At 43.5% G+C, this 22410-nt stretch overlaps 4 protein-coding genes across 6 annotated transcripts; 2 read left to right on the top strand and 2 right to left on the bottom strand.

The window, feature by feature from the left end:
• The first annotated feature begins 118 nt into the window (after window positions 1-118).
• Window positions 119-1302, top strand: CG31937 (uncharacterized protein). Its single transcript, NM_134772.4, has one exon. The coding sequence runs from the start codon at window positions 216-218 to the stop codon at window positions 1179-1181; it is 966 nt and encodes a 321-aa protein (NP_608616.2). The 5' UTR covers window positions 119-215; the 3' UTR covers window positions 1182-1302.
• CG17652 (uncharacterized protein) lies at window positions 1265-2588 on the bottom strand. 2 transcript variants are annotated; one of them, NM_001272952.1, is made up of 3 exons: window positions 2376-2588; window positions 2112-2312; window positions 1265-2048 (listed from the first exon to the last, which is right to left on the bottom strand). In NM_001272952.1, the coding sequence occupies exons 1-3, from the start codon at window positions 2493-2495 to the stop codon at window positions 1635-1637; spliced, it is 735 nt and encodes a 244-aa protein (NP_001259881.1). In that variant the 5' UTR covers window positions 2496-2588; the 3' UTR covers window positions 1265-1634. The 2 variants fall into 2 exon arrangements, with proteins under 2 accessions (NP_001259881.1, NP_608617.1); NM_134773.2 differs by having other exon boundaries at window positions 1590-2048.
• Window positions 2589-2755: 167 nt separating this feature from the next.
• On the top strand, window positions 2756-20844 carry CG17646 (uncharacterized protein). 2 transcript variants are annotated; one of them, NM_164436.2, is made up of 12 exons: window positions 2756-2886; window positions 11892-12308; window positions 12375-12492; window positions 13577-13772; window positions 13866-14011; window positions 15155-15393; window positions 15453-15593; window positions 15951-16261; window positions 17924-18092; window positions 19006-19106; window positions 19750-19908; window positions 19974-20844. In NM_164436.2, the coding sequence occupies exons 2-12, from the start codon at window positions 11933-11935 to the stop codon at window positions 20316-20318; spliced, it is 2301 nt and encodes a 766-aa protein (NP_722727.1). In that variant the 5' UTR covers window positions 2756-2886; window positions 11892-11932; the 3' UTR covers window positions 20319-20844. The 2 variants fall into 2 exon arrangements, with proteins under 2 accessions (NP_722727.1, NP_608618.1); NM_134774.3 differs by lacking the exon at window positions 2756-2886 and adding an exon at window positions 7699-8251.
• A 74-nt stretch (window positions 20845-20918) lies between these two features.
• CG17712 (uncharacterized protein) lies at window positions 20919-22354 on the bottom strand. The gene has a single exon (NM_134775.3). The coding sequence runs from the start codon at window positions 22255-22257 to the stop codon at window positions 21103-21105; it is 1155 nt and encodes a 384-aa protein (NP_608619.1). The 5' UTR covers window positions 22258-22354; the 3' UTR covers window positions 20919-21102.
• Between the last annotated feature and the right edge of the window lie 56 nt (window positions 22355-22410).

The following is a 22410-nucleotide window of genomic DNA, read 5'->3' on the forward strand; positions in this document are numbered from 1 at the left end:
TATAGCATCATTCAAAAACCAAGTATAAGGGTTTTATGTCAGATAAGGTGACTACTTTCCGCAGTCACTGCGTCACCTCTGGTGCCCACCAACAGCTGATCGATCAGACCCGCTCGCAGTGATTTCTGTGTGGCCAAGAACAGGTTTCAGTGCCTTCCGTTGCGGCAGAGGACAAAGGTTTCTCCGACCCAGCCGTGCCATACAGAGCCAACGAGATGAGCTTCCTGGAGTTTCTGCTGCTCCTGCTCGTGCTGTACTATGTCGTGTACGTGCTCCTCTGGATCCTGCTCGACTGCAATGTGGCCCTGTGGTACAAGTCCCGTTTCGGAGTCTCGCTGTCGTCGATGCGCGGACAGGTGGTTTGGATAACTGGTGCCTCGAGCGGAATTGGCCGCGCTTTGGCGCTCAGCTTGGCCAGGCATGGAGTGAAATTGGTGCTAAGTGCCCGGCGACTGGAGCAATTGGAGCAAGTGCAAGAGGAATGCCTAGCTGCAGCTCGCGGACTGCTGGCCACCAAGGACGTGCTGGTCATTCAAATGGACATGCTCGATCTCGACGAGCATAAGACGCATCTCAACACGGTGCTCAATCACTTTCATCGACTGGATGTCCTTGTCAATAATGCTGGCCGATCCCAGCGAGCCAGTTGGACCGAAGTCGAGATCGAGGTGGACCGGGAGCTGTTCGAACTGGATGTCTTTGCGGTGGTCCACCTCAGCCGCCTGGTGGTGCGCTATTTCGTGGAGCAGAACGGCGGTAGAGGACACATCGCTGCCACCTCCAGCATCGCCGGCTTCAGTCCAGTGCCATTTTCACCCACCTACTGTGCCGCCAAGCACGCCCTTAACGCCTACTTGCTCTCCCTGAAAGTGGAGATGCGCAAGCTGGATGTGTCGCTCTTCGCACCGGGACCCATAGCCACCGATTTCCTGCAGGAGGCCTTCACTGGCTCGCAGGGCGGAAAGGTGGGTCTGAGTACGGCCAATCAGAAACGGATGACGGCCCAGAGATGTGGCGATCTGTTCGCCGTTGCCTTGGCCAATAAGATGGATCTCACCTGGTGCGGCCTCTTTCCCGTCAACCTCTTGGCCTACTGCGCCCGGAATCCCACGCTGAGCAAGATTCTGGCTCAATTGATGACCGAGAAGACGCTGAACAAGATTCGCGAGGGCAAACTGTGAGAACAACCCCGGTGTGCCTCGCCCCTTCCCTATTCCTGCTCCAAACGGCTCTCAGTCATCTTTTATACTGTTGTATAATTCTTAACTATATACTAAAATATATAAATATGTGCACAAGATTAAGTTGAGTGTGCGTTTCAATCGCGATAATCTTCACAGGCACAGTGGGATTCTACAGTTCCTCCCATTCAATTGGTGAGCAATATTGTGGTAAGCTAATAATCAATTAAGATTTATGAATTCTAAAATATTCTAGTTAACTTAAGTCATTAACCAGTAATTTAGTAATCTATCATCTGGTTCAGATGCATAGATTTTTTTGCCATTATAGAAGAGGGCATATTACACTCAGGTGGCTAGTTAAAGCAGCTCCTCCCACATTATAATGATTTGTCAAGACTGCAGATTACCTTGCATTATCTTATATTTATCTACTTGATCAACCATTCTAATCTAATCTTTTCCTAGCGCTGCCTTGACGTGCGCTGGGATCTTGACTCGTTTTCGTTTCGCCTTGGTTATTGCGGTCTGCTCAACTCCTTTGAGCTGTTGCTTCGCCTTGTCCTTTTTGCTCTTCTTGCAGGACAATGGATTGGGGTTCTTGGGCCCTTTGTGCTTCTTGGGTTTGACTGCAGTTTCAGCTGGCTTCAGTCCCTGCTTCTCCTTCATGTAGTCGATTTTCTCGACCTGTTTGCCCAGCATTAGGTTTTTGGCCCGTCGTTGCACCCACTTCTTGGAGGCTTTAGATGGTGCTTCCAAGACGGGAGTGGCTTTGTGCAGATAGAGCAGACAACGTCCGGGAATCTTGCGAAGACTCTCCTGCAGCAGACGATCTTGCGAGGCAACCACATAGCGATTGTCTTTGGTCTGAAAGGCAAGTAATCATTTTATGGCTATAGCATACTTGAAATCAAGTAACTCTCAATTTACCATCGATTTGATGCATTCGGAAGCGGGGACTGGTTTTCCTTCGTGTCCGCATTTGTGGACATGGAATCGCTTGACGATGGATGTGGCTCCAGTGAGAGGAGCACCCAGGGATTCCGACTCCAGAATAACACACTGGGTGGTCAGTAGCTTAACGCCGCACTGGAAGTACTTTTTAATCTGCTCATCTATGCCAATCTTTTGCTAAAAGTAAAAATTAACTATGGATATCAACAAGTGCTAGAGATGATATAAGCAATAACCCACCTGAAGGGCTGCTTGGCAAAAGGTGGCATCAATTAGCACTTGGTAGGGTTCCCGGTAGTCGAAATTGCTGGCAAAAAACACCAGAGTTTTGTGCGACTTCTTAAAACGAGATATTTTCATGATATTTGCGGGTGGGTAGTCACCAAGTTTTATCAAGTAAAAACAAAAACAGCGTGCAAGTACAGTGTTGAACAGCGTTCAAGCTCAGCTGTTCTCGCCTAACAGACTGTGTGCGCACAGCAGCTCTGTTGTAATTTATAGCCTGCTGTTATTTGAATTCGAAATGTTTTACATTTGGCGCCAAACCGGAAGCAACAGAGAATGCATTTTCAACCCTCTTCAAGCAATTTCCCTCCCTTTCTCTTTTCCGCAGCTATTAAGCGCTTTGTTTTCATTTCCCTTCGCGTAGTCAGTTGGTTTTCCATTGCAGTTGCAGGCGCAGCAAACAGCGCATAAATAAAATTCAAATTTTAATGACAGAGCCTTCAATTTCAAAGTGCCAATTTATACAGTAAGTTTAAAAGTTAAAGTGAAAAGTGTTTAGCAACTAAAGAGTCAGTTAATGAAATGTTTAGATAAAAACTGTGTGCGAGGACTTTTGAGTCCTGTGAAACGCAGTAATAGTTTGAGATGCCAGGTCGTTAAACTGCGCATATATCACATTTGTGCCGCTTACAATTTTCATACTTCGGTTCTTCAGTTCTCTGCTTTGTTTACGGCGTACATCAAGTTTTCCGACCTCCGGTTACCTCTAACCCTCTATTGCGTTTCTATATCCTCCCCCTGGCCGCTCACCCGTGATGGGTTTTCCTCTTTGGTCATTTTCTTGTTTTTTCTTAATCTGCTCAATTGACATACAATTGATGGATTTCTTGCTAATCATGCTGATTGGATTTAACCAAGGTCTTCTTGCTCAACTATTCTATCTTTTTTATAGTACATATAGAAAAATAAACCAAATATCAAATATTATTTAATTATATTTATATTTAATCATCATAATTAAGTTTTGCCATAACCTCTAGATACATAGTTCGATTTGCGAATGGATACAATGTTCGCGCAGTTTTTTTCCGTGAACGATAAAGAATATTGGTCAAGTTTGCCTATAATGCCATGTCGATAAAGCCACCAGTTGCGGCAGCTGTGTGATCCAGTATTGTTTTTCCTCGCTTTTCCAGCGTTAATCTCCCAAGGTTGGGCCATTGACAGCTGTGCTCGGTTGAAGGTTGGATCGTGGGTGCAACTACCTCTGGGATCTGGGATCTGGGGTCTTGGGTTCCTCGGATGGATCATCTTCACTTTCCACGTCTCCACTTTGCGGCTGGTTCTTGCAGTTTATTCAACTTTCCGGCTACGGAGCACAATGAAATGACCAAAAGCACAGTGGTATTCATATGCTAATCGATTCGGCACTGATGTCCCCTCCAGAACACACCTTTCGCTATTGGAAAAATTGGATTTATTACGAAGTACTGTCATGTGCCGCATGCCTCGCATTCTGATTTTTCGATACTCATATTTTTCGTCGGTTTCTTTCGCTGTTTCCGGCTGGTTTTTCGGCGGCTCAGTTCCCATATTATTCAACTGGTTTTGAATGGAAAGAAAGTGACGCATAGTAATCATCGTTCGAGGGGAGGTAACTTTGGGTGGACTGATGGTTGTGGAAAGAACCAGTAATTCGCATTGTGTTAGTATTCATAGTAACTATGAGGTTCTGTGTAATTCGAGTTGTTGGGGAAGCACAGACAGAAATTGATGGCTCGTGATTAGCTTTCTGTCCAATTAATCTATTTCTGGAATATAATTTATTTTTATCAATACTGACTAATCTCTGAAGTATCTGTCTCTCTGATGAGAGGAGAATCAAATGGCAAAATATATTAATATTGCGTACAAGACTGTAGCTTCATAATAGTTTATAACACCGGATCCCCCAAAACCCACGATTTTGACCATTATCGTTTTATGAACCACGGCTTGTTTAATTCTGATGCCATAAGCGTTCCGGGCACCCATCCCCAGACTTTGAACTATATAACATCATCCCGCATCTATAATTCATTCAACTGCGGTCTACGTTACCATCGACACGATCGCCGTGGAATCAGCCAACCCATCATCCCGTTGGGAGCAGACCGAAATGCCAAGTAGCCTCCTTCGAAATCAACTTATTCATTCATTCATCCATTCATCCAATTGTCTAACGTCACGCCAGCCCGCGCCCTGCCCCCCAATTTGTTGCAGTGTATGCATGTCAATCAGGCTTAGAAAACCGAAAGCCAGACTTTGTTGCCGGCTCCTCCGATTCCCTGCCCCTTCCTTAATTAGTGTGCATTTGGAGGGTATGCCGCCGATTTGGTTTGGGCTTTGGCTCCCTATCTATATACGATATGGGTTTGGGTTTATGCCTCTCATTAGCGAAACATTTGGTGTTCCAAGTGGACTTTTAATAATGCGATTTTATTTTCTTGCGATTTCTGGCCGGGCATAGGGATAGACTTCTGAGGCTCGTTCGCTTGTGATTACTTGCTTTCCACGATCTGCGATTCATTTCGAATTTCGCTATCAGTTTGGAATTTTTTTTTCCGAACTAAAAAGTGTCGCCCTGAGCATTTTCTAGCTTGCGAAAAATAGCTGATCGTGAACCCAGATTGAACCCTTGTTTTTAAGGCTTTCTACCAGTGAATAGTTCAGTTTATGGGGCACACGCTCCAGCATCGTGTCACCTCCGAGACGTACTGCCTTGTAGCCTTGGAGCACATAGATCTTGGGAGCACACCCAAAACATAACGCCGCCAGGGGGACACGCGATGTGCAATCAGTGCGGCGAACTTGTGGAGCGGTATCTCCTCCATCGCCATCGTCATCATCTCCTGCTTGCGCAGTTCCAGTCGGTTTTGTTGACAACAAGCCGTAATTTGTTTTTAGCTTATTCAGATTTTCATATTTAAAAAGCTGGGCCAGTGCCTCGTAACTGGGCGCAAAGGAAACGGGTAATTTATTCACAAATGCGTGACAAAAGTCACATTAGCATGTTTTAAGCTCGCCTATGTGGGTTAAGAATATAGCTAGTAACCCAAGAACCACAAATACATATGAATAAGGTGGGTGTCACTCGAAATTGTAAATGGGTCTGAGAATTTTGTTTATTTAGAATGTTTGTGAATTAGCGGCGCTCGGGCTTGTAAACATGAACATGAATAAACATATCATTATGAATGAATGAATGTTTGTAAACAATTCTGCTAATTTGATATGAAAATGGGAGCAGAGTAATAGAATTGACAAGTGCCTGTGTCTATTTATAGATAGACTCGATATCTCTCAATCTGAATCACCATTGCACCTCAATGAAATCTTGAGCAGATCTACTCAAAACCCACACCACAAGGGGAAAATATCGTGACGTTGTCTGGCAAATTATAAATGTAAATTAAACATTGAGACCGCCCATTCGTGTGCCAAGAAATCCGCGTATTGCTGAAATGGGTGTAAATCATCATTCGAGATTTACTGTATGGCGATTGGTTAATATGGTACCTGAAATTAACATGGCTCAAAGTTCGTGGGAAGTGCAGCAAGTGTTTTGGCCGCAGTTGGTAGCCAAATAACTGGATGCGCAAAGAACACACTGTAAATAGCGTTATCACTGGATATTGGCGGTGATAAAAAGTCACATAATTGGGCCCAGATAAGCAGGGAAAATAACTCTATTATCTATTGTTATCTTGTGTTTCTTATCTGTGCGAAATAATTATTCTCTATGAAAAGACTACGCCATTTATCCGAGAAATGCCAGTAATTATTAGCCAAGTTTGCGAGCCTAGCTAAATCGATGGCTTAGGCTAAGCTTCGTATTGTTTTTCACTTGCAGCGCATATAATAATAAAGATTATTGAGCAGAATGTTTATTTGGACCATTTAACAAATTTTCCCCGACTTAATTGCCAGCCTGAACCAACAATGTATTAAGAAATGAGGAGTAATTAAAGATTTTAAGGTAGGGCCCGTGTACTTGTTTGATCTTTGGCCGGATCCGATCAGAATGTATTGTAATTAAAGGTTACAGTACAATAAAGGGATTGTTTAGGCCTGACTGATCAGAAAGCTAAATAGGCTTACGTTTAGGTGGACACAATGCACTTGTTATTCCATTCAATGTTTAAGGGTGAGGTTGAAAGGTGATAAAAATATAAATATGGTAGCTGTATGAAATATCTTGAAAGATGTATACTTAAAACTGCATCGTAGAAACTACTTCAGAGATAATTACCCCTATTTTCATTGATCGATGGATATTCAAACAACAATTAAGGCATTCTCCGCACAGAAATTCTTGGGCAAGGGCACTTATGTGTTTTGAACAAGCCCTGTCCCGTGGATTAACCCATTTAAAAAAGTCGTAGCAACAGACCTAGATCTATTTAGAAACCAATTAATCTCGGCCCAATTAAGTTTTCCCAGCTCACGTGTCTCCTGCGAAGCCAGCAGACTGCCTTAATCGCGAGCCCTGCACAAACCAGTAAATAAAAAATCAATACCTTAAATTGATTACACGATGCCAATAACTGATTTTCGAATAATTGCAGCCTGCCACCAGCTCGTAGATCAATAAACCCGAATAAAAACCGAGCTCGGGCTATGAGACAATACTAAAAGCCCCAGTCAAACTGCAATTTTCCACATTATTGTTAAAGCCCACACATAAATCATCTCGAACCGCAAGCTGATTCACAGTAAAAGAAAAATTGTGGCGATTGAAAAACGCAGCTAACGTCATAGGAAAAACTTGACTTTGACTTGTGAAAACCACGCAACGATCGTTAGCGAAAAAAAACCCAGAAAGAAATCGGGAGATTTGCCAAAGAGAGTGCTCACTACGTAGTGCCTAACGGGATTGCGATGGAGGTCAGGGTATATTACCTGTAATGCACGACCACTAAACATATGCGAACAACTTGCTACTTGACTCGACTATAATATATGTTGTAGTCCGATTCAAACGGATATTATGATGTCACACTTTTTTTTTTTAACAACAAAAGCTATAAAAGGTCCTTAAAGGACTATTTACTTACTTAATTTATTATGCAAGAACTTAAGCTTGCAAGAAATGTACATGTATTTATACTCTTGCACGCAAGTCCTGCATACCCCGCTGCCATGGAGTTTACTGGATATCGGAGTTTTAAGCAGTCCCGTAACGTAAGGCTAGGCGTAGACGTAACCGGCCGGCGAGAGAGAGAGAGCGAGAGTTTCCGCCGGAGCAGCTGAGTCGGATAGGGGTCTTATAAAGGCGTCGTGGAGAGCGCTCCACCGTTTAGTTGATCGGCAGCGAGCGTGGCGAGCGCACGTGCAGCGGAACGTATATATTCTTGTTCAGCGGGATCGGAATCGGGGAAAATCGAGACATATACAGAAATCGAAGCACATTATGTATAACACACGCAATTGAAATTAATTTACGCGTCGCTGCCCATCTGCATACGTTCAATGGAAGCAGAGGCAAAAGTTTGAGCAAAAGCACAGACCGCGTACCGAGAGGAAAAGTAGAAAAATGTGAAGAAAGTGCAACAAAGTCGAATTAGTAAATCAACCAAAAAAAAAAAATACAAGAAGTGCACCTAACAACAATAAAATAAAACAATCATCGCGTGTTCGTCCATATGTTAAACAAAGGTTAATTAAACAGACTGCAATTATTCCGCGTTGCAGTTGGCAGTTGGTGGAGTACAAGAAACATTTCTTTGTGTTTATGTGTTTTCATTCAGAAATATTCGTTACGCGTCTACTCTTACGACTTCCCGAGAAGAATCCGAATAATTTGTGTACTACTGCGAAGAAAGAGACGCTGAAGAGCTTGCAGTCAAGAGGTTCGTTAACACCGCCAAGTTAGTTACCTTTTGACCCATTAAACGGAGAAAGAACTAGAGAAAGAAAGCTTTGGGAGGAGTGGAGTGCAGGAGCGGGTTGAATCACCAGAAGAATTGTGTAAACAAAGAACAGAAGAATGTTGAAAGCAGGCACTGGGAAAAAAAGTGGAATGCTTTTAGATGTTTAAATCGAAAGTTCTGCAACAATTAACTTTCTCATCAATCTGCTCACATACCATTTAATTTAAAATTATGTTTATGTTTTATTTCCCAAAGTAATATTTAAAATAGTGGTAAATGCTATAAACTCCCGATTAGAAAGTAAACAGCTGTGTGGCAGCTGCATAATTTGCCTGTCTTTCTCGGAAGAAAAGCTAACCGTTCGAACTCCGTCCTGCTCTTTCTTCGCTTGCCCTCTCTGTCTGCAGCGTCACACTCGAACAGAACTTGAAACTGGAAAATGTAGGCCATCCATCGCATTAGAATCGACTTCATCGGCTGGTTTTTCTTTATCGTGCGACCCACTCCCACTCCCACCCGATTATGCGATCCGCTGCGAACAGCATTTCTAGTTGCATCACTCGTGTCTCGACTAACTTATTCATGAGTGTGCTTTGAATCGAGAATTGTGCTATGCAAATTTATTCACTTCCATACCCATAGCCAGCGGCAATGTGTTTCTAATTTGTTTGGGAAACAGTTGAAGCAATTACTTATATCGTGAACTTTTATTTCGCTACTCCAGCAGATTAATCTCTCTATCTAAATTCCCATTCAATCATCTCAATTTCGTTCAATTTGTTCATTACGCGAGCGGGATGGGGATGACAAAAAGTAGGAAAGTATGAACACATATATATAAATATGCACTCGAAATATAAGTTATAAACAAACCGAATATAGCGGTCAATTGCTGACTGCCACTCGAAGCTAAAAATTCAACAACAAAAAAAAGGCAAGACAAATATTGGAAATCAAAACAAACTTAATATTATGCCGGCTACTGCGACGTACTTATGTACATGAATGTACATCTACATATGATCGCTGTCATAGAACTCATTCTTGTGCATATATGTTTTCCGAGTCTGGCTGAGATAAACCCTGATCCATTAACATTATTTAGCTGGCCACGTGCTGGCCTTGGCGATGTCACTTTTCTTTATCGCGAGGCGAGCAGTAAAGTAGTGGTCCCAGGGGTCGTATACGTAATGCGCGGCTTAGTTTTTCTTTTTGTATTTATCGTGGCTTTACAGTAGCCAAGCCGAAACGATCAATTGCCTCATTCTATTGTAGTTCTCATCTACTTTGTTTTATTTTCTGTGCCGGAGTTGTTCATGATCTTTCAGTTTCGTGACTTTAATTGAAATGGCGAGCGTTTTTCGATTTTTTTCGAGTTTATGTATTTGCATGTCGAGCCAGCGGCGAAAAATAACAATTTGCATCGACTGAGTTATGAACAGGCAGGCGGCAGACGGTACGTCTAAAGGTCCCAACGACCTTTGCGACTAGAGCTTTCCAAAAATTATATGAATACCCGGATTCTCATAGTTTCGTTTCGGTGCTTCTGAACCACTTATGAAGCTGGGTCACGATCTCTGGGTTACAAAGTGCATACACAATTGTGTTTGAGTCATCGCAGCGCGGGTAAGCTGGTTAGCTGGTGAGCTCAAACTGCTAAAAGATAAGTGTTGCCATAAAAATATTAATTATTTCTGAAAATCAGCAGAGGAGCAGAGATTCATAAAATGAGCTAAAACTATGCAGAGTATAATTTTTGAAGATAAATAAAACGAGTAAAGCTGGTTCATAAAAAGTAATTACGTGCAACATTAAACAGCCTCGTTGTCTTTGCAGTACAGTAGGTTCACTCCCGATTTACGTATTCATCTGAATGCATAGAATGCATAGACATGTGCACTCCAAAATGCTCAGATATATACATGCTTATGTTATTATGTCATTCGCCAAACATCGTGAATTGGTCGACCATATGCTGAACTCAATTGTATCTGCCACAGTCGCCCAATCAATGGAAGTCGTCAGCTCAATGAAACTGCACTCGAAATGCACTCAAGAACCAGAACCAGTTGAACTTCTAGCTGGTACCAAGATCATGTCGCACCTCTCGATTTGATCGGCTCTATTTTTTGGCTAATCAAAGCCTGCGAAAAGCGTGTAAATGGTTTGCAGTTCTTTATTTAAAACTGGTTTCTCCTTGTCTCAAGAGTGTTTGACTTGTCATTCAACAAACAAGCCAGACACAAGCTCTTTACACCAAAGTCAATATCAGTTAGCCACTCGAAACTCGTTGGCCAAATAAACACAACAAGTCCGGTGTGTGTGTAGACAGCCTGGCTGCCCAAAGCCACTGGAAAAGCGTTTTTGAAGTCCGCCCGAATCGAAAGCACTTTGTAAGCCAATTTGCATGTGTGCTAGCCTAGATATTCGTTCTTTAAATGTTTCGTGTTGGGAAAAGCACTGCAGTTTGGTGTATACTATTTTAATAACTATTTCCCAATAGTTACACACCTTTCCATCAAGTGCAAACAACATTCTAGGCGATTCCTCCCAGCTTATTTGTTTGCATAAGTAATTAGCAAACCCTAAATCGGGCAGAAAATTACTGACCTAAGTCAAGGGTACATAAAATTAGCAAACATTAGCTAACTGCGGAATAATCAACTATAAATCAATTCTAATTTCATTAGAACATCAATATTTGCTATTGACACCGTTTCTTCAAATTGAATTTAATTCACAACTAAGCCTTCGATTTTATTCGTTCTTTGACAGTCTATTTTTGCATAATGTCGAGTCATCGAATAACACAGGAGAAATTCGACAAAAGATGACTGGCCAAACGATTTTTTGGTTACATGCCATGCTTTTTGAAACCCGATTCCATAGAAACGTAGTCTGTAAATAAACCTAAAGTTTATTGGACTCCGAGAGGAATTCTTCCCAGATAAGGGATCTTCAGACTGTCTATCCATCAGTCAGTTGGAGCTCACTTAGCGAAGTGCCGCCATCTGCCATCTACAATAAATGCCTTTTACATCTCAATAACTTTCTTTGTTCGAGACAGGCTTAAACAAAAGCCCAGAAAACAAAACAAACTGTGTGTATTTATATATGAAATATTTAATGACGCATCTGCTAAGTTTGCGAGATGCAAGTGCGCCCATAAGGTGTCTTGCTAAATTGCAAATGGACAGTGAAACGCCCCCAAAAAAATTAATTTGCTTGCAACAAGTAAATAATTTGTAGTCAAATATCAACATAAAATGAAGTTAACGCCCCAGCGAGCAAACAGGTCGTTAATTCGAAAGCGGCTTCTATAATTCTACACTCGGGCGAAAAACTGTTGAGAGGCCATTAATTCTGATTTTAGATCACGGATATATCACATCATTAGAGTCAACATGAAAATGAACCTAATTTATAAACCATATTTAATTATATAGCACTATTAGGCGGAGTTTGTGCCGCCTTGGCTTTCAAAAGTAGATTACTGCAAAACATTTATTGATTGTATTCAAACACGTCTGCGTTGATAAGACTAATCTTCGCTGTTTCTTGAACCTTCGACCATCTTGCAACGCATCTAAAGAGTTCATTCCTCCGTGTGACATTTCAGATACCCCTTCTGACTAGAAACATTGAGGATTCCGTGCAAACATGACCCTCTTGCCAGACATCAAGGCATCGGATGCCGCCTGCTGCGTGGGAGGTGCGAACAGCGATGCCAGCAGCAGTTCCGGCGTCTGCAGCCTCAAGGGTCACCATGGTGACCCCGACAGCGGTTGCCTGGGCATCAACTGTTGCACCACGGCGGCCAGCTCGGAGCTGTCCATCGACGAGACGTCATCGACCTCGTCCAGAGGCTCCTGCGAGTTGACCAGCAAGGTGACCAACGACCTGAACGGATTCCAGAGTCCGAACTACCACCAGGCGGTGGCGCACGCCAACTTCGACCACTGCGATCCCGTGGACATCCAGTTCGCCGACGTGCGCTACACAGTGAAGAAGTTCTCCTTCCCGGAGCGGAAGTTCGGTGGGTACCTCTGCCTCTGATCACTCTGAATGTTCTATATTAAAATATTTCCTTATTGTGCCGCAGTCACCAAGGAGATCCTTCATGGCCTGAACGGCAGCTTCCGGTCTGGCGAACTCACAGCCATCATGGGTCCTTCGGGCGCCGGCAAGAGCACGCTGCTGAATGTGATGTCCGGATTTTGGTGAGTCCTCCGCTCGGCTGAACTTGAAAGTCGACATGCACGTTGCGGGCAGCTTCGCTTTTAATTTATGGTTATATCGCTGAATATGCAATCTGTTTCGTGCCATTTAATTACACATTGGACACATCGGCTGTGCATATAAAGTGCAGACGTCGCAGTCGTTCAATCAATCAGCACATTGTTTGAGTGTCGGCAATACAGTAAGACAGCTGCATTTGGCTAGCTATATAATTAAATTTTCACATGGCTGGGTTAGAGATCGAAGGGTCTTGTGGAATTTCACCTAGTTCTAGTATCTGCCCATGCAGCTTAGAAAGCATTTGATTGTAAGGTGTAGGAATTGCATTTAGATTTCCTCTGCACTCCGCTAAATGTCTAAACTGATAGCTGAACTAACTGAATGTGCGAAATACACATGAATCACAATCGCGCGTTTCGTTTGACGTCTGGAAGGCAGTGCACTTGCGATTGCCGTTCCATCCCGGACATAATCTCATCACTTCCTCCGGCAGCTCGGTTCAAGTTCTCAGCCATTGCATAATTAGGACTTCAGTCGCGAATGGGAGGCAATCTCTCTGAGTCACAAGCCCGCCAATTGACGTATCTCGCAGGAAATCGCCGTTTAATCGCAGCCCTCTTTTGATGGCCAACTGACAGCTATTACAGCATTTTTAGTAAATAAACAGCAATTTATACATGCACCGAACGTGCAGAGGGATGAACTGTGAGTCTGGCCAGTGGAGCTATTAACTGCAGGCTGCTGCCTTAATTATCATGATTTTAGTAATGGACGTGGTGGTAAAGACGATGCCCCAGGCGGTACACGGGTTTTCATTGCTAAACGTTATCGGTCAGTAAACTATGAACTTGAAAGTGGCGCATGAGCATAATATACACACATATGTAGCTCGACTCACTTCCCCGAACTAGACGCTTGTGATTGAAGCTATTTTTCATTCAGTCCAGCCCTTGTTGAACCCATGTACGTTATTGTACCTAAATTAACCGCTTCGCCCGATTATATATTGTGATTTTTGTTCGACACATTTTCACTCGGTACTCGACCACGCCTCTTTTTCTGCAGCTCCACTGGCGTGTCGGGCGATATCCGGGTTAATAGAAAGCCCATGGCTCCCAGCTCCGAGAGGTTCCGCCAAATGCTGTGCTACATCCACCAGGACGATCTGCTGCGTCCACAGCTGTTGGTCGGCGAGATAATGCTGCTGGCGGCACATCTGAAGCTGGGCTTCAAGGTCACCAAGGCGTACAAGATGGATCTGGTAAGTAATCATCTCAGAAGTGTAAAAAGATTGTGAACATCTCAGGGCAACGATACGATATCTTATCCGAAATACTTCTGCACTCCTTCCCAGATCAAGCACATCTTATCGCTGCTGGGTCTGGACCATCGCTACAATGTGCCCACTGGGAAGCTTTCGGGTGGCCAGAAGAAGCGACTCGCAATCGCCCTGGAGCTGATAAGTAATCCTCCCGTGCTATATCTGGATGAGCCGACGACGTGAGTGACACTATATATTGTAAAAGCACACTTATGTATTTAGAGTAGCCATGATAGTGATCATCTCCAGCATTCTGATGCTCATGGCGATGATGAGCAAACTTTGCCTGGCGGAAGTTCAGCAAAAAAAAAAAAAACACCAACTGACCCACAAGTCAAGTTTGTCCCCATCTATATGTCTATATGACTTAGAGCTTATCAATTGTCCAGATAGTCTGTTTAATAGTTTCGACTTGTTTTGATTAGTGGTGTTCGGTGAGCTGTAAACAGTTTATTATTTAAATTTTTTTTATTGATTATTCATTTAATTACTGCGCTATCTGGCAGATAATCCCGTAATTAATTAAATTGTTCATTAGTTGTAGATTACTTTAATAGGGATTGATGAGTCTGCTGTGGTTATATGAACCTACAAAATCGGATTTATGCAGCAATAAAGGGCCAGCTATTTTGAGTCGTCTGGCTGGGGATTATGAGTATGAGTCCCTCCTTTTCATGTGGCATGACTAAGTATAAGTTGATTCAGACAACAATCTCAAAGTGAAAATCATGACTGGATACTTCGCAAACAAAGGGAGTTGCCAGTTCCAGAAATATCTCAAGCTTTATTTTTAAGACTTGCTTTAAAATCATATGCTTTTCTTCTTAGACCTCACTTTTCATCATTCATTGGCAATTAGTAAACTCGAAGTCGTGAGATTCATTTAAAGAAGGGTATTAGGCAAAGTGTATACTTGAATTTGATATATATGGATACGAGTAATTCAAATAATACGTATGTCTCGATTTCAGGCAGTTAATAACACTTGAAAGAACTCGTTTTTCAAAGTGTCAAATAAAATGCCGACTGCAAGTCGATCAAATCTTTGCAATGCCGCCCGACTTGCATCGGCAAATGGATTTTGGGAACAAACTTGTTTCTCGTTTTCATTTGACTTCGCTACAAGTACAAGTTCAAGCCGCAATCTCTCACCTACCATTAAAGTTTCAGTTGCCCTGTTGCTTGATGTTCTTTGCTGTCAGTTAGACAGCGGTTTAGTTTAATGGGGTTGTTATTCGTTAGATCTTCAAAGGTTAGGCAGCAATTAAACAAAGTTGAGTCACACCGAAAGTTGTATTTCTGCTCGTTTGTTCGGATTCCAGTGGCCTGGACAGCTCCTCGTGCAGCTCCTGCGTGGCTCTGCTGAAGAAACTGGCGTCGCAGGGCCACACGATAGTCTGCACCATCCATCAGCCAAGTGCCCTCATCTTCGAGATGTTCGACAAGCTCTACACCGTCGTCGATGGCCACTGCATGTACCAAGGACCTGTGCGCGAACTGGTGCCCTTCCTGGCCGACCAGCAGCTCGTCTGCCCGAGTTACCACAACCCAGCTGACTATCGTAAGTGCACCACTTTCATGCCACATGCCACATTACATATCATATCGTATGGATTTCAGTACTGGAAGTGGCCGTGGGCGAGCATCAACGTGACCTGAATGAGCTAATCCATGCGGCCAATAAAAAGTATTACGAGGATGTGGATCGCCATAGGTATATGAGCAGTGATGATATGGCACGCCTCGTGGAAAGCATTAAAGGTGAGTTCTATACTGATCAGATCTGTTGTCATGTTTCGGGTATTAAATTATTCTAAATATAAAAGTTTGAATGAAGTTTTATGCGAATATTGTTACGGTCCAGTGATAACGATCTTTATTTGTCCACGTTTTAAAGTTGAGTCGTTAAAGTAGAGGAGGTGTGCTACTAGTTTCGGTGTTATAAATGCGTTAGCTATTAAATCTGTCAAGCAATTTCGAACATACATGTATACACATGTATACAAGCAAAGCTTTTTTTTTTTTTTTTAAGGAAAACTGCCAATTATTGGCGCATGGTGCAGAAATTTCCCCCACTAGAGCTGCCACTTACTAACTTGAACTTTCTCCAAATTGCAGAAAACATGGGCGGCAAGGCAGTGGTAAAAACCAGTGAAGCGCTGGCAGCATTTGCGGCGGCGCAATTCTCCAGCTTCGACTATGTAAAGCCCTCGCCGCAGGAGCTGGCTCTGGAGGAGATCAAGGCACTGAGCGGCGGCCCCGAGAGCGCGGATCCCGATCTCCTCGAGAAAAATCTGAGGCCACAGCCACAGCCGCTTGCCAAAGCCGGTGAGCTTGCCAGGCCGCCGAATGCCATTCGATCGGCCTCGTTCCTCATGCAGTATGTGCTCCTGATGCAGCGCATCTTGATTTGCGCCAAGCGAAACTACGTGAGTAGAAACCTCCATATCACGAACTAAATTCAACCAGCAAAGTTCAAGGCTTGAATTATGGCAAATATATTTGTTATATATATTTGCCAGCTTTTTAAAAATCTTAAGTTTAGCTTTTTAAGACTCGACTGCAATAACTTTAATGCACAAAGTAACTTGGGTAACAATTAGTTGAAAGCCGGTTTAGGGCAGCGGCTTTAAGAGTTGATGGCCTGTCGAGTTGATTTGGTAATTGGTGCGGCGTCCTCGAAAAGTGAATCCAGTTTCGGCTAATCTCGTTTCTGCGTAATTCTTAATGGCTAATCTTTTAAATAGCCGCTTTTTACTTTATTTTTATATTTCCCTCGGCAATTACAGCCCAGTTGCACATTACCATTTAGTGGCCGTACATTAAGTACTATACGTTATACGTTTTTTTTTTTGGGAAGGTTGAACACTTCGCCACGCTTTCGGATTTTGCTAAAAAATCATACGAAAATGGGACTTATGCATGCTCTTAATGGTGATATAAGATCATGCATGCGGAATATAATAGGGCACTAGCTGAATTTTTTTATACATTATGCTTAAGCATATAATCAGGGCATTAAGCTACTTTTTAATAGAGCGACTTGTGGTGGGCTCATAAGTAAGTAATTCATGCACACAACTCAATTGTGCAATTGAATTTCTCATAGCTATGTAACATATATTCTACACTTAACAACGATTTTCAGTTCGTTGGCACTGGGCACTACGTAAAAACAAATGACTCAGGGCAAAAGGCTCAAGCACTTACCATAAAAAAGAGATAAATACAATAAATATGAAGCTGCGGAATCAGAAATGCCATCGAGATTGATGGCCGGCGTTTATCATCCGAATGTGTCCAATTAGCACTTGGCGTATGTTTGAATGTGAAATTGAACAGCTTGTGTGATGACCACTTAGCGAGCTAACTCACTTTTATGTGACTGCACACGATCAATCTGCGATGGATCTGCATACACACTGCACTCGGCCACTCAAATAGTGGAGTGTGAACATAGCTTCGTTAGCACCTCCAGTTCCGCTGATATTGACTTGTCAACCGGCCAAGCGGCCAAGCGGCCAAACGGTGACTCCGAGAATCTCGGGCCCACTCGAGCGGCTCGTAACTCAAAAGTAATGCCAGCCAGCACTCAGCCTTCACATAGATTTCGGCTTTAGACGGTTCTAATGACCAACATCCACGGCACGATCATTTACTGGCTATTAGTTGCCAAAAGGTACAACTGCGGTCAATGCCATTAAATTGGGGAGTCTTGTCTTATTACCAGCTACCTGAAAAAAAAAAAACGTTTTTTTAAGTTATGGTATACGCAATATGTCATAGTTTAGACCCACTTTCCCGCCAGATAGTTAAAAGCTTAGTGCTGTTATAGACATGACATATGAGAAAACTGCCCATAAATGTGTCACTTCGAGTGAAGAAACCAGCTGTGAACAAAAAAACTAACAACAAACTAGCAATGAGCATATTTGCAAGGACATTAAAGAGTTCTTTGCATTCGCATGAGAAAGTTAAGCAAAGTGTGCTAACGTAAAGTATCTCAATTTCCAGTTTGCCTGAGTTGCTTGATTTGCATCTTTATCAACCTGTGTGCCACATACATACCTAATACTCCGTATCTCTTTCAGTTTCTGCTGCTGGCCCGCATCTTCTCGCACATTTTCATCGGAGTCGTCTTCGGGTATCTGTACATGAACGTGGGCAACAATGCCCAGAGTGTGCTGGGAAACTACGTGTATCTGTACGGCTCCACGCTGCTCTTGGTCTACACCGGTAAAATGGCTGTGGTCTTGACATGTAAGTAGCTGCAATCGCCGAGATAATCGCCTCACTTCACCTTGCCCACATCTAACCACCACCCAAATGCATTTGTCCAAGTGGTTCTCGAGTGCTATCGAGTGGACTTGGCCTCTCCCAGTTTCCAGTCACTGGTTTCCTCGGATAGCCAATTTATGCAAAAATTTGTCGCCAGATTTGACCAAAAGAAAAAAACTGCAGCTGTTCTTGCGCAATTTTGGCAACTTTGCTTTGTCTTTAGCTGCCGCATTCTATGATATTTTGTCAAGATACTTATTTATCGCGGAATGCGGATTAGCCAATAATATATTGGCATTTGCACAGAAGTTTCGTGGTTCTTAATTGGCAAAAAAAAAGAACCAAGATTCTGAGCTTAGATAGTGGATCATTAGCCAAAGAATAAGAATCTAGTATAGCCACAAATAATAAATTATCAGCGTTCCAAATACGCCATAGTAAACTTGATTAAAATATATTGATTGGAACATTAACCCTCGAGGCGAGGCCAGATCTGATTAGCGATAAAAGATCTCTGTCGATCCACTTTGTCATCTATAATTTCCATGTAAATTGCCAAAAGTGCACTTCTCGCCCCGAAAAATGCGATCCTGAAGCCCGCTAAGTAAATAATTATAAAATACAAGAGACACCAGCTGCGATTATTGTATAATAAAACCGGTTGGCCAGCGATTCTCGACTCTTTTTACAATAAATTGCTGCAGACAGGAGGCATTGGAGGAGCTGGTGGAGCTGGGGGAGCTGGGTATCCGATCTTTACCGGTTTCGGTTTACTGACCTGACCTACATATGTATAATGCCCTCACCTTCGTGCGCACACTTCGCATCGCATCGCATCACATTGAACCTAACGAATTTAATCGCAATCTCGTTTATCAATTAATTTTGTCCGCAGTTCCGCTGGAAATTGACATGTTGACACGGGAGCACTTCAACCGCTGGTACAAACTGGGTCCCTACTTCCTCTCGTTGATCTCCTTCGAAATACCCTTCCAGGTGAGCACCGCCATAGAATAGCTCCTACTACAGATCGCCACGGCGATCAGAACCCAACCCCAACGGTGTCGGTGGTGGTCATTAATCATCATTTAGAGCTAAGCTTCCATAGGTGGCAGTGGTCTAATGAATTGCCGCTCGGTCATTAAGTCAAATTAACGATGTGAAATCGGCGATGTTCGAGTTTGCGTTTCATTTGCGTGACAGAATCGCGTAAGCCCGACTACCTGTAATTTTGCAGTGATTGTTCCGATATGCCGGGCTATATATACTTATATATATATATATATATAAGTGTGTTGGCCATGTAGTGAAATTGGCAATGAAAGAAACGCTTTTGTTTGCCGTACTGTTTCACGATTCGAAAGGCAAACATTTTTGGTAATTAGGGGCAACATTCTCGTGGCTGCTTTTTCATTTCATTGTGCCAGTCACACAAGTTCTACATATAGAGTTATACTGGTTTTATCTAATCTAGCTACTATTAATCACTTATCACGGCCCATATCAATGCAATGAATTATAATATTATCATAAATGTTAAATGACACACAAATCAATATTAATATCAAATGCAAATCAGCCAATTAATAATCTCTTCCTTTGCGAACGGCTTACTAATATTTGAGTTTCCCCATTTCAGAGCCTCTGCACCGCCATGTACATTATCATCAGCGTGCATCTGACTGGAAACGATGCCACGGACTCATTCCGGATCTACTACTTCATGCTGCTGGGCATAATGGCCTCTTTGAGTGCCCAAGCCTGGGGCTTCTTCGTGGGAGCCACGTTGCCAACCAAGGTGGGTTCAACACTCGACCAGCTAACTGAGAATCGAATTGGTAATAACTAATCTTTCCGCCTCAGCTTGCCGTGTTTCTGGGACCCATTCTGGCGGTGATGTTCTCCGTTTTTGGATTCTGCACGCGCTACATCGACATCACGCCCCTCTTCCGATGGATGTGGCACCTGAGTTACTTCCGGGCCGGATTCCACGGGGCGTTGAACGCCATTTACGGCATGGATCGACCCTTTCTGGAGTGCCCCGAGACTGCGATGTATTGCCACTTCCGCAGCCCGAAGGTCTTTCTCAAGTACATGATGATATCGGATGTGCACATGTCCGACTGCCTGATCCTCATGGGCATCGTGATTGGAGTCATGCATGTGCTGACCCTCATCACGCTGTGGCACAAGCTCAACAAGCGATAAGATACCATGGCCAATGTTTGGTCCATGGCTGCAATCCTTTTGTACATAGTCGGGTGTCTTTCCATCTCTCCTCGTTTTAAGTTCCAAATTCGAAACTACCCTTTTTGTGTTTTTACAATTGATCGACCGATTCGATGTTAGCTTAGGTATTTATTTAAATATTCTCTGAAATATTGTACGCAAGAAGGCTTTAGGGTAGCTTAAATCCAGTTTAAGTGCTGATATACCAAAAAGGAAGATCAACTGCAACACAATCTCTATAACCCCGTTTCCATCTTGCCCTGTAAACACAATACTTCATCCACTGAGCTGGATCTCCGCGAAGACTCCAGCTATGCCAAGTCTTGAATATTCATCTACTTCTATAAGGTCCGCTACAAAGATACTTTTGTGATCAATAATTTGTTTCGTCTCTTTAGTGATTAGCTTTAGTTTTAGCCCTAAGTTCGAATTACTTGTATATGACATATTTCGTTTAGTTTGTGTAGACAATTTTGTTTTTAAAATAAAACGTTTGGTACATTTGATGACTTCTTCTCGTTCCTTGCTATTAACTATCATGAAATGTTTTCTAGCTAATATAAATATAAAGTCTCATGTCTAACAAATCAATTTTATTAGTTGCAAAATGCTGATGCCGTACAAATAAGTTAAATACATTGATGAAGATGACGCCGGCTGGAAAGCCTGAATCTTTTGAACGCTTAAAGACTAAACACGTACATTATATAAAAAATATATAGTGGAATCATTCATATATTGCACCTATGTAATACAGACTCCCTCACATTGTGGACATGCGTGCATATCGAATTATCTGGTCGTGATTCAGGGGGCTGTCGGTGGACAGCTGAACCCTTTGCCACTGCCTGGTCTCGTTCGATTTCCGGATGGCCTCAACCACAGCCTGAACGTAGAGGCCGTCCTCAAAGGTGGCCGCTGTGGAAACTGGAGCCTTAACCCAGGAGGACTCCTTGCTGCCGAAGGCTTCCTTCAGAGCGCCCACCATCTTGCAGAGTCCTTTGATATATGGTCGTGGTAGCAAAGAGTTGTTGGTGGCGAAGTGCAAATCCTGGACATCCACGTAAACAGCTTCCTCTTTGGGTTGGCCCTCCTTGAGGACAAATAGGTCGCCGCCGCGGACCACCAGGTGTCCTTTGCTGCCATAGATGAGCACTTCCTGCGAGAAGGCTTTTGCTGGCACAGTGTGACTGTGCAGGGCCACTGTGACCAGCGTTCCACTGGCCAGTTCCATTTGGAAGTTGCAGAAATCCGGAGCCGTAATTTGTCGAATGCCATTGATGGCCGGTGTGGTTTTCGTGTAGGATCGTAGGACTCCATGCACTCTTATTGCCTGCTGTTGCAGCAGAAAGGTGACCAAGTCCACCACGGATCCCACGAGATTCAGGGCACCGCCGCCCATTTGCGCATCGCACATCCAGTTGTACTTCTCGGGAAAGAGCGTTCCCATCTGGACGCGCACATCCATGAGTACCACGTCGCCAATAGAGCCAATTAGCTCCTCCTGCAGACAACGACGCATATGTGTAAAGGCGGGCAGGAACCTCAGCGGGTGATTGACCAGGGAAATCAGAGTGGGATAGTACTGAGAAGCCCGAACCATTTTGAGTGCGTCCTGCTGGTGCAATCCTGCTGGCTTGTCGCACACCACATGCTTCCCGATGCCCAAGGCCTTCACCGAGATCTCCGCGTGCAGAAAGGGCTGGCACACGATGAACACCAGATCCACATCCTTCCGCAGCAGGACATCGTCGATTACGTTCGTATGGAATTGTACATTCTGCGTGGTCGCAGTCTCTTTCGCCTCTTTCAGGGTCCTGCCCCAAATGGCCCGCACCTCGAATCCTTTCTCCCGCAGCAGCGGCACCAGCACATTGGCTATCTCTCCCGTTCCGAACACTCCAACGCCCGGCAGCATCGCTCAAATTGGATAAAACTCTATAAAGTTAAGGGAAAATTCCAATGTTTATTTTTTGGTGGCCGACCAGGGCTGCCACATCGCTTAAACTGCGGGCGTGAACAGCTGTGGCTATCGCAGCGATATATCGATATGTGTCTGTCAGCTATTTTC

This window comes from Drosophila melanogaster, chromosome 2L, assembly GCF_000001215.4.
Source record: "Drosophila melanogaster chromosome 2L".
Lineage (NCBI taxonomy): Eukaryota > Metazoa > Arthropoda > Insecta > Diptera > Drosophilidae > Drosophila > Drosophila melanogaster.